General features: G+C 47.8%; 1 protein-coding gene across 1 annotated transcript in view; it reads right to left on the reverse strand.

The window, feature by feature from the left end:
• Nucleotides 1–12,500, reverse strand: part of LOC123994605 (transcription factor SOX-5-like) — a 152,352-nt gene that overhangs the window by 4,185 nt on the left and 135,667 nt on the right. The window contains 3 exon segments of the mRNA XM_046297403.1: nt 2,918–3,091; nt 3,350–3,458; nt 8,312–8,484. Coding sequence (XP_046153359.1) covers nt 2,918–3,091; nt 3,350–3,458; nt 8,312–8,484 — 456 coding nt within the window.

Raw genomic sequence — 12,500 nt, forward strand, 5'->3', positions numbered from 1 at the left:
CCCCTAAGCAAGCTGGTCCTGGGGCTCTGTTCACAAACACAAACACACCCTACAGAGCCCCAGGACAACAGCACAATTAGACCCAACCAAATCATGAGAAAACAAAAAGATAATTACTTAACACATTGGAAAGAATTAACAAAGAAACAGAGCAAACTAGAATGCTATTTGGCCCTACACAGAGAGTACACAGCGGCAGAATACCTGCCCACTGTGACTGACCCAAAATTAAGGAAAGCTTTGACTATGTGCTCACTGCCCACAAAATGAGGTGGAAACTGAGCTGCACTTCCTAACCTCCTGCCCAATGTATGACCATATTAGAGAGACATATTTCCCTCAGATTACACAGATCCACAAAGAATTTGAAAACAAATCCAATTTTGAAAAACTCCCATATCTACTGGGTGAAATTCCACAGTGTGACATCACAGCAGCAAGATTTGTGACCTGTTGCCACGAGAAAAGGGCAACCAGTGAAGAACAAACACCATTGTAAATACAACCCATATTTATGCTTATTTATTTTATCTTGTGTCTTTTAACCATTTGTACATTGTTAACTTTGTCACTTTGTATGTTGTCTACTGTTTTTGCTTTGGTGTAATGTTTACATATTTTTGTTGTTTTTCATGCCAATGATTCACTTTGTATGTTGTCTTGAATTGAATTGAATTGAACATATGTTTCCCATGAGAATGAAGCCCTTGAATTGAATTGAATTGAATTGAATTGAGAGAGAGAGAGAGAGAGAGAGAGAGAGAGAGAGAGAGAGAGAGAGAGAGAGAGAGAGAGAGGGAGAGAGAGAGAGAGAGAGAGAGAGAGAGAGAGAGAGAGAGAGAGAGAGAGAGAGAGAGAGAGAGAGAGAGGGAGGGGGGGAGAGAGAGAGAGAGAGAGAGAGAGAGAGAGAGGAGAGAGAGAGAGAGAGAGAGAGAGAGAGAGAGAGAGAGAGAGAGAGAGAGAGAGAGAGAGAGAGAGAGAGAGAGAGAGAGAGAGAGAGAGAGAGAGAGAGAGAGAGAGAGAGGGAGGGTGGGGGGAGAGAGGGAGAGAGAGAGAGAGAGAGAGAGAGAGAGAGAGAGAGAGAGAGAGAGAGAGAGAGAGAGAGAGAGAGAGAGAGAGGGAGAGGGGAGAGAGAGAGAGAGAGAGAGAGAGAGAGAGAGAGAGAGAGAGAGAGAGAGAGGGAGAGAGAGGGAGGGAGAGAGAGAGAGAGAGAGAGAGAGAGGGAGAGAGAGAGAGAGAGAGAGAGAGAGAGGGAGAGAAAGAGAGTGTGAGAGAGAGAGGGGGGAAGGGGGGGGGGAAGGGAAAGAGAGTTGAAAGCAGGTTAAGTGTTGTCCTCGTTCACTGTGCTCATCTCACCATTAGAGTTCAAAATGAGTACCTCACCCTTCCTGTTCACTTTCGTAACACAAGCTAGCAGACACACACATACCAACACACACAAGCCTGCGAGCAGGCACGCAAGCAAGCACACGGCAAGCATGCACACGGCAAGCATGCACGCGATTGTATTTAAATACAATGTGCACTATATGTTCCACAGCCTCTTTGCAGAAGGCCTACCCATTTCTCAACCACTAAAACACATCTTCTCCAATCTGGCTCTTTACAGTATATCTGGCTGCAGTGTATAAGCGTGCCTGTGTGCCTATCGTGCTCTGGCCCCAGTGTGTGTGGTGTGGTGTGTGTGTATCTGGGCTGAATTTACACTCTGCTACTGCTGTATGTTAATGGGTAAAAGCTGTCTGTGCTGGCTTGGTTAGCTAGCACACTCCTTTCCTTTCCCTTCCCTTCCCTGCTGGAATAGAAAACTCCTTCTGTTAACATTCGAGAGCGGGCCCTTATTAAAACCAGATTTCCCAGTGTTATAAAACGTTTAAGAGCTCTTTAAAATGTCACAGACTGGAGTGCTTGTTTAATGCATAATGAATTATATCATCATTGTTGAAGCTCTCCGTTCTCTCTCCAGAGCTAGTCATTAAGCGCTAGTTCCACAATACCGCTTCTTGTGAGGATCGTGGAATAGTGTGTGTGTGTCGTGTGTGTGTGTGTGGACTGTGTCGCGTCTCTCTCCCAGGCTTAGACGCCGTGGGTCTCTGGGGACCCCGCTAGGTTCCCAGCCCTCTGTCTCAGTAGCGCTGCTAGCTAACTACACTACAGATGTTCAGGCAACCAGAGATAAGGACGGGACAAAAGATGCTGTCAATCAGACTGCTGCCGTCACAAAGAGAGACAGAGGTACGGTGTGCAATAGGGGCCACACAGAGCACAGTGACAATGACTGAGTACTGATGTGGTGTGGCTAGGGAAGAAGAGAGAAATACACACAAACACACACACATAAGAAATCATACACACATGTACATAACTAAGCACGTTGAGAAGTAATTTCCATAGAGAGGAGTTGAAGGGGAAGAGTGCAGACAGATCATGTATTCTTCTGCACTTGAGAACACAGGGAGAGAGAGAGAGAGAGAGAGAGAGAGAGAGAGAGAGAGAGAGAGGAGTTGAAGGGAGAGAGAGAGAGAGAGAGAGAGAGAGAGAGAGAGAGAGAGAGAGAGAGAGAAGAGAGAGAGAGAGAGAGAGAGAGAGAGAGAGAGAGAGAGAGAGAGAGAGAGAGAGAGAGAGAGAGAGAGAGAGAGAGAGAGAGAGAGAGAGAGAGAGAGAGAGAGAGAGAGAGAGAGAGAGAGAGAGAGAGAGAGAGAGAGAGAGAGAGAGAGAGAGAGAGAGAGAGCAGCCTGGCCACAACACAGGGGATCAGCTCAATCAGGTTAACATGCATTCTCATGCCTCTCTCACTCTCTCTCTCCCATCTTCCACTCTCTCTCTATTCTTCCTTGAAAGGCAGGCACACTCCTTCTCTCCCCTCTCACACCCCTCTCTCCCTCCTCTTCCCGTCTGGAGGGGGTCTTAGTCTTACCGAGGATTTTGCTGATGTTGGAGTTGTGCATGTCGGGGAAAGCCTGGAGAATCTTCCTCCTCTCATCCTTTGCCCAGACCATGAAAGCATTCATGGGTCGTTTAATGTGTGGTTCGCTGTTGCCTCGGCCCCGGGCCTCACGGAACATCCTGGAATCAGAAACACTGGGGCTGCCTGTGGGAGGGAGGGGGAGAGAGTGGATATATACACATACATTAACACAATCCAACACACGTATTCATATATGCATAGATTCTTAAACACACACACACACACACACACACACACACACACACACACACACACACACACACACACACACACACACACACACACACACACACACACACACACACACACACACACACACACACACACACACACACACACACACACACACACACACACACACACACACACACACACACACACCATCTGAGTCTCCACTCATGGTGAAGTCCATCATGGCGTGGTTGAACTTCTCTCTGTCCTCTGTCTGCTGCTTCAGCTGGTGGCTCAGACTCTCCAGAGCTGCCTTCTCCTGGAGAGAGACAAACAGTCAGTCAAACAGTCAGTCAACATGGACACCAATCAATCAATCTTTGGACACATTAGACTGCCTGGTTCTCAGGGGGAGAGAGACACAGGCGTCAGTCAATCAACATGTTAGGTTAAGATATCAGTCAATAACCAGGCTATAAAGCTATAGATTAACACATGTAGATACTGTATGTTGGATGTGTGCCAGAGGGTGTGTGTACCTGTGTTGTTAGGCTTAGTGGGGACAGAGGGCATAGTTAGTTGGCACTAAAGCATTGTGCTCTGGTCTTTAACCAGCCTGTCTATGTGGCAGGGTGGAGACAAGAGGGGCAGAGGGCAAGACTGACACTGAAACAGGTAACAGCTGACGTCATTATAGGAATGACATTGAGATTTTGTTTGTGTCCATCTTCTATGATTGGATGTGTGTGTATGAGTATGACTGTGTATGTGTGTGTGATATATCTCAGCAGCCACCTGCATGGTTATGCTGGGTGTCTATCTCCCCCTCTCTCTGAGGCCCTTGGGGTCGATCCATTAGAGAGAGGCGCTACACACACACACACGCACGCACGCACACACACACACCGTGAAGGGCCACACTGCACGACCCCCTGCGTATTTATTACAGACAATAAAAGGCTGATTGACTTACCATTTACATGGGTAATGCAACCAGCTGAAACACACACACACACACACACACACACACACACACACACACACACACACACACACACACACACACACACACACACACACACACACACACACACACACACACACACACACACACACACACACACACACACACACACACACACACACACACACACACACACACACACACCCCACCCCCCCCCCCCCACACACACACACACACACACACTCTTCCCCAACCCCAGAGCCTGCATTTACAGCTTAATTATGCGATTAGAATCCATCCCAAAAGCAGTGCATTTTTAAAAACAACACTCCAGCCCTGGCCTAACCATTAGGAGATGACCCAGCCAGACTGGCACTAGCCTAATCAAATGCATGTCTCTGTTTAACAGCACTACAATTTAATTGTTCAGCTGAGATAATTCATCAGATTTGAATAAATATCATTGCTAAAGAGAGAGAACGAGCGGAGAGAGAGAGTGGAGACAGAGAGAGAGGGGGAGAGAGAGTGGAGAGAGAGTGGAGATAGAGAGAGAGTGGAGACAGAGAGAGAGGGAGGAGAGAGAGTGGAGACAGAGAGAGAGGGGGAGAGAGAGAGTGGAGACAGAGAGAGAGGGGGAGATAGAGAGAGAGTGGAGACAGAGAGAGACAGAGAGGAGGAGAGAGAGTGGAGACAGAGAGAGGGGGAGAGAGAGTGGAGACAGAGAGAGAGATCGAGGGAACGAGCGGAGACAGAGAGAGAGGGGAAAGAGAGTGGAGATAGAGAGAGAGGGGGAGGGGGAGACGAGTGGAGACAGAGAGAGAGACAGAGAGGAGGAGAGAGAGTGGAGACAGAGAGAGGGGGAGAGAGAGTGGAGACAGAGAGAGAGAGAGGAGGAGAGAGAGTGGAGACAGAGAGAGGGGGAGAGAGAGTGGAGACAGAGAGAGAGGGAGGAGAGAGAGTGGAGACAGAGAGAGGGGGAGAGAGAGTGGAGACAGAGAGAGAGGGGGAAGAGAGGAGACAGAGAGAGAGGGGTGGAAAGAGAGTGGAGACAGAGAGAGAGGGGGGAACGAGTGGAGACAGAGAGAGAGAGAGGGTGGAGAGAGAGTGGAGACAGAGAGAGGGGGAGACAGAGAGAGGGGAGAGACAGAGAGAGGGGGAGACAGAGTGGAGACAGAGAGAGAGTGGAGACAGAGAGAGGGGGAGACAGAGAGAGACAGAGAGAGAGTGGAGACAGAGAGAGAGAGTGGAGACAGAGAGAGAGTGGAGACAGAGAGAGGGAGGGGGAGAGAGTGGAGACAGAGAGAGAGTGGAGACAGAGAGAGAGGGGGAGAGAGAGTGGAGACAGAGAGAGAGGGGGAGAGAGAGAGTGGAGACAGAGAGAGAGGGGGAGAGAGAGAGTGGAGACAGAGAGAGGGGGAGAGAGAGTGGAGACAGAGAGAGGGGGAGAGAGAGTGGAGACAGAGAGAGGGGGAGAGAGAGTGGAGACAGAGAGAGGGGGAGAGAGAGTGGAGACAGAGAGAGGGGGAGAGAGAGTGGAGACAGAGAGAGGGGGAGAGAGAGTGGAGACAGAGTGAGGGGGGAGAGAGTGGAGAGAGAGAGAGAGAGAGAGGGTGGAAAGAGAGTGGAGATAGAGAGAGAGAGTGGAGACAGAGAGAGGGGGAGACAAAGAGAGGGGGAGACAGAGTGGAGACAGAGAGAGAGTGGAGACAGAGAGAGGGGGAGACAGAGAGAGAGTGGAGACAGAGAGAGAGTGGAGACAGAGTGAGAGTGGAGACAGAGAGAGAGTGGAGACAGAGGGAGAGAGGGGGAGAGGGAGTGGAAGAGAGAGAGGGGGAGAGAGAGAGTGGAGACAGAGAGAGGGGGAGAGAGAGAGTGGAGACAAAGAGAGAGGGGGAGAGAGTGGAGACAAAGAGAGAGGGGGGAGTTGAGACAAAGAGAGAGGGGGGGGAGAGAGTGGAGACAGAGAGAGGGGAGAGAGAGCGTGGACAAAAGTAAGAAAGAGAGAGAACTAGTGAGAGGAAGGGATTTGTCTGCGTGAAACTATTTGTGTGTTCGAAACAAGTGACACCAGAAAAAAACCCTGTCCCAGATAGTAAAACAACGTCTAGTATTGATCGGTGTCTGTGTCACTGTATGTATGGAAAGTTCACTGCAACCTCAACGCCAATCAATCCCAAACCATTTAAAGGGTTGAAGAAGGGTTTATTGATATCAATAATTAAGGTCCTACTGACTGAGGGTCTTTGGGTAATAAAAACCTTATTTCTAGAGAAAGACAGCATGACTGTGTTAGACCCAAAGCCTCGCTCTAAGTCAGAGTTGAGAATAAGTTGCTAAACAAACGGAAAGCAAAACTATTTATTGTGATCCGTGTCATCCAATCAGATGAACAGAGAGACTGTACTGTACAAGAAACTTATAAAAGTGACACCCAGGCATCATGTGCCACAGAGGTAACCTTCAGCCAAGAGTTACAGCATATTAATCATCCTGGTCTATCCATGTGTTAGAAATCAACTGGTCATGGTTTGCTCTATTTGAAACGGTTCAACTATGACTGAGACTGAGAGGAGTGGAGGATTCTTCTTCTAATGTTGCTCATCCAGCTTCATCCATCCACCCAGTAATCATCCACCTTCATCCATCCACCCAGCAATCAGGACAATTATAACCCCAGAGGATTAGGGGTTGAGCTGGGCAGAGAGTAGTGGACGTTTCAGGTCCCTATGGAGCTATGGGGTTCACATTGGAAGTCAACTCTGAATAAATCACTTGCTTTAAAGACCACATTGTCCATTTTAGGTATGACTCTGTAAATGTGTGTGTAGAGCGAGAGAAAGAGAGAGGAGAGAACTGTTGAATATCCGCAGTGCAGATGCTCTTTAAGATCCAGCATGCTGTCGTGCTTGTGTGTGTGTGTGTGTGTGTGTGTGTGTGTGTGTGTGTGTGTGTGTGTGTGTGTGTGTGTGTGTGTGTGTGTGTGTGTGTGTGTGTGTGTGTGTGTGTGTGTGTGTGTGTGTGTGTGTGTGTGTGTGTGTGTGTATGCGCCTGCATGTGTGTGCACCAGCTAACTCCCAGTGTATTTAACGAATAACCACAATTTAGCCACGCTGCCGAGGAGCGGGCGCCGTCACTTCCTATTAGCGTCTCCCCGACGCTTCGCTAGCAGGCTCGCCGTGCCCTCCTCCTGCACCCCCCTTACCTCCCCCACCACCTCCAGCCTCCCCAACACCCACCCTGCCCCCAGCATGCCTCACAGACACACACACACACACACACACACACACACACACACACACACACACACACACACACACACACACACACACACACACACACACACACACACACACACACAGACAGACAGACAGACAGACAGACAGACAGACAGACAGACAGACAGACAGACAGACAGACAGACAGACAGACAGACAGACAGACAGACAGACAGACAGACAGACAGACAGACTGTACATGCAGACAGACAGACATGCTGTACAGACAGACATGCTGTACAGACAGACAGACAGACAGACACAGACAGACAGACAGACAGACAGACAGACAGACAGACAGACAGACAGACAGACAGACAGACAGACAGACAGACAGACACACACACACACACACACACACACACACACACACACACACACACACACACACACACACACACACACACATTACCCCAGCCAAGGGTTTCTCTAGCTGAGTAATGTATCTTTACTGCTTTCATTACACAGCTTATTGACAATTATGACAGTTTCGACATATACAGACATAATGCTGAATTACATTTGGTCTTAATGTATTGTGGTAAATCATATTACAATATATTGTGTTGTAATATATTTTATAAAGGTGATTTAAACAGATTATGACATTATATTACATCCTATTACATTACATTGTAGGATAATATTCTATATTGTGCATTGCAGTACTTTGTGGATTTGTTTTCTTCCTGAAAAGAAATTATCATTTAGAAACACTGTATCTAGAGAGCGTGCACGTGTTGGTTCAGTTGTTTCATTTATTTTGTTTTATTATATATATATTTTTTAAAATCATAATCTAGCTACTTTTCTAGAGGGGAAATTGCTCCTAATTCTTAAATCTAATGTCATGGTACAGAGTTATCTCCTGTTAGTAGTATGAGGACAGAAGGCACGGGGTTGTGTTTAAAGGGATGTACTAACATATCTGACCTTATCGGAGCGTCCGTTGTTCAGGCTGAGGTTGTTGACGGCGGCCACCTTGGCGTCCAACACCTGCTGTTCTCTCTTCAGCTGCTCCTTCATCTGTCTGGCCTCAGCGAAGGCCTTGGTCACAGCCTCGTGGTCGTTCAGATAGCCCCCCGAGGACAGGGATGACAGCAGGTCTGATGAGGAAGAGAGACAGACATAGAGTAGAGTATATATATTAGAGACTGGATGACAGGACAGGGATGACAGCAGGCCAGGAGAGACACACAGAAGAGCATGGTCCTATTAAAAACTCAATGAGGGGAAATATCAGGAATTAGTTTATATATATATATATTTTTTTTTTTTCTGTGTATTTTAGTTTGAATTAAATAATATATTTAAAAAAATAGAATCAAAATACAATTGACTAGAAAAAGACTAAGTGATTGTTGATTGTTCAACTGTAAATGGAAACTATGTCTCTGTTTGTCAGATTGCAGATTGCTCCAGCTCTTTCAGAGATAAAACTATTTGGATGTAAATAGTCTCTAAGGCCATCCAGAATAAACACTGTCCTTAACCCCTGTGAGGCGAATACATGACCACACACACATGGAGTCGCACACCCACCCGGACAGGCTGTGTGTGTGCCTCAGTGTGTACCTGTGTCTAGGCCTCCTGTCTCTTAGCCTCCACTGAGAGACAGAGACCTATAGATCACACGCACCCATACACATACAGACACCCCTGTCAAAAACCTGCCATGGGATGTTATTTCCCGTGGTGAACGTCACTCCCACCCAGCGGCAGACAGAAACACGCAGAACGGTAAACACAGTGGGCATCGGCATCCTAACAGACCATCTAAAAGCCACAATCCCTCAATTCTCAAATCTACACATCATTCAGATTTATTTCAAAGCTCCAGCAGTCCTCCTGAAAGGGGATACAGGCTTTTTGTTGCACAAACTCACACATGCATGCCCGCTCACTCGCTCGCTCGCTCGCACACACACAAACACACACCTCCTTTCCGCCTGCCTGTCCACACTCGCAAACACACACGTTCCCTCACTATCCATTTAGTCTTTTTCATCCAAAAGCTTATGGGATTCTTTGAAGAGTAGAAAAGCGCAGGCAGGCAGGCAGCATCCCGGAAGATTACTCCTATTAAACCCAAAAAGCCTGCTAATTTCCCCCTCCGGAAACATCTGCCCAACACATATCAAAGATGATTCAATATGATTCTCTGCTTCTTTTCAGCGTTGTTATTTGTGTTATTGCAGCAGCTTAGCGGACAGAGCGGCAGCAGCATCTGCTGTGTGACTGTGAGAGGCGGGAGGTCGGAGGGAGGGATGAGGGAGGCCGTGCTATCGCTCTCTCTCCATCTCTGGGTTAGCTCTAACAAAGAGCTGCTCCAAGCTTATGGCCCTTTATCTGTCACTAATCCCTCCTGCTAATGCCATCGCAGGCCAGATTACGCTCTCAGATTTGTAATGACAGAGGAGTGAACTCTTACAGAAGTCATAACGGCAAAAATTGGATGCAGAGGGCTGGAGAGAGAGAGAGGCCGCTGGGGTGGGCTGTGTTGGCTGGCTTGCTGGATGGTAGTGGGTTTTAATCTGGATTCAATGTGTGTGTGTGTGTGTGTGTGTGTGTGTGTGTGTGTGTGTGTGTGTGTGTGTGTGTGTGTGTGTGTGTGTGTGTGTGTGTGTGTGTGTGTGTGTGTGTGTGTGTGTGTGTGTGTGTGTGTGTGTGTGTGTGTGTGTGTGTGTGTGTGTGTGTGTGTGTGTGTGTGTGTGTGTGTGTGTTTGTGTGGATAGAAATAATGGATGTGAACGTGTGTGTGTGTGTATGAGCAGAGATGGACTGTGTCTGCATTCTTCTCTCTTTTTATGTGTGTGTGTGAGTGTGTGTGTGCACTGTGTGTGTGTCCTTGAGTGTCTGATTGCCAACCTAGGCATGACCCAGATAGGAGGGCTGGGGCCAACAGTGAGACACAGCCAGAGCCCAAACCCTACCCTACCATGCAGCCTCACTCTGCCCTGGCACTAACGATTCAGTGTGGCCACACACACACTGTTGAAATTAGAGAGTTACACAGAGTGGGTCTCAGCAGTAGAGGTCACAGACACTGACAGTTCTCAGATCAGACTCTCTGAGACAGTCATTGAGGAGAGGTTGGGTTGTGGGCGATAGACTGATAGAGGACAGATGCTGTGAGGAGACTGGACAGAGAGGAGCACGCACACATACCCCCCGCCCCAACACACACACACACACACACACACACACACACACACACACACACACACACACACACACACACACACACACACACACACACACACACACACACACACACACACACACACACACACACACACACACACACACACACACACACACACACACACACACACACAAAGAATAATAAAACCACTGAAAGTCAAAACTCCCTGTCTCTCTGTGTTTGACTTCAATAGCTAACAACACAAATCTTCTTCTGACCTGGTAAACATTCTAACAGGAGCAGATGGAAACAGACTGTGTGCCGTGGCAGCAGACAGACACTCATTGTGATCAAAATGAAACGGCTTGCCTCAACATCTTCCCTCTGAAACTTTTACAACCTAATCCATTTGTCAGAACAAAAAACATCTGGGACTTAAATCCACTAATCTGCTATTAAATCCTGCGATTTGCTGAAAAACACTGAGATTAGAAAGAATACAAGTTAGAAATGCCCAACTGCTGCGAGAGGAGGAAGGGTGTGTGTCTTATAATGTGTGTGTGTATTATAATAGCTGTGTGTCTGTGTATGGTTGTGTGTGAGTTCTAACAGCCGTGTCGTGTGTTTATAATAGCTTTGCGCTGTGCGTGTGTGTGTGTGTCTGCTGTTATTGTGTTATTAATGCAGGTTGTTATGTGTGTATCGTTCTGTAAGAGGCTTGTCTAATCTCATCTGTGATAAGTCCCGTCTGTCACACAGCTACTCTATTCGTCTGAAAAACACACTCTCCTCTTCCATCACTCCATTTCCCCTGCTATCCTTTTCACTCCTCCATCTCTCCTCCTCCTCCTTTCCCTCCTCCTCCTCCTCCTATTCAAACCCCCGCTTAACCATCCCTGCCTCTCTGATGCTAATAAATGCTTCACAATAATATACCCTACAGGCATACACAATGGGAAAACATAGCCTACACTAATTATAGCATATCATTTTTGTTTGTTTGGTTACTTTTACCCCTTTTTTCGTGGTATCCAATTGGTAGTTACAGTCCTGTCTCATCACTGCTATTCCAGTACGGACTCGGGAGAGGTCGAAGGTCCTCCCCCGTCCTCCGAAAAACGACCCAACCAAGCCGTACTGCTTCTTGACACAATGCCCACTTAACCCAGAAGCCAGCCGCACCAATGTGTTGGAGGAAACACCGTACACCTGGTGACCGCATCAGCGTGCACTGTGTTCGGCTCGCCACAGGAGTCGATTATTCAGACCCTTGACTCAGTACTTTGTTGAAGCACCATTGCCAGCGATTACAGACTTGAGTCATCTTGGATATGACGCAACAAGCTTGGCACACCTGTATTTGGGGAGTCTCCCATTCTTCTCTGCGGATCCTCTAAAGCTCTGTCAGGTTGGATGGGGAGCGTCGCTGTAAAGCTATTTTCAGGTCTCTCCACAGATGTTCGATTTGGTTTAAGTCCAGGCTCTGGCTGGGCCACTCAAGGACATTCAGAGACTTGTCCGGAAGCCACTCCTGAGTTGTCTTGTCTGTGTGCTTAGGGTCGTTGTCCTGTTGGAAGGTGAACCTTCACCCCAGCCTGAGGTCCTGAGCTCCCTGGAGCACGTTTTCATCAAGGATCTCTCTGTACTTCACCCTGTTTCTCTTTCCCTCAAACCTGACTAGTCTCCCAGTCTCTGCCGCTGCATAACATCCCCAGAGATGATGCTGCCACCACCATGCTTCACCTTAGGGATGGTATTGGCCAGGTGATGAGCGGTGCCTGATTTACTCCAGACATGACACTTGGCATTCAGGCCAAAGAGTTCAATCTTGGTTTCATCAGACCAGAGAATCTTGTTTTCATGGTCTAAGAGTCTAGTCCTCTAGGTGCCTTTTGGCTAACTTCAAGCAGGCTGACATGCCTTTTACTAAGGAGTGACTTCCGTCTGGCCACTCTACTATTAAGGACTGATTAGTGG

Source organism: Oncorhynchus gorbuscha, linkage group LG14 (genome assembly GCF_021184085.1).
Source record: "Oncorhynchus gorbuscha isolate QuinsamMale2020 ecotype Even-year linkage group LG14, OgorEven_v1.0, whole genome shotgun sequence".
In the NCBI taxonomy this organism is placed as follows: Eukaryota; Metazoa; Chordata; class Actinopteri; order Salmoniformes; family Salmonidae; genus Oncorhynchus; species Oncorhynchus gorbuscha.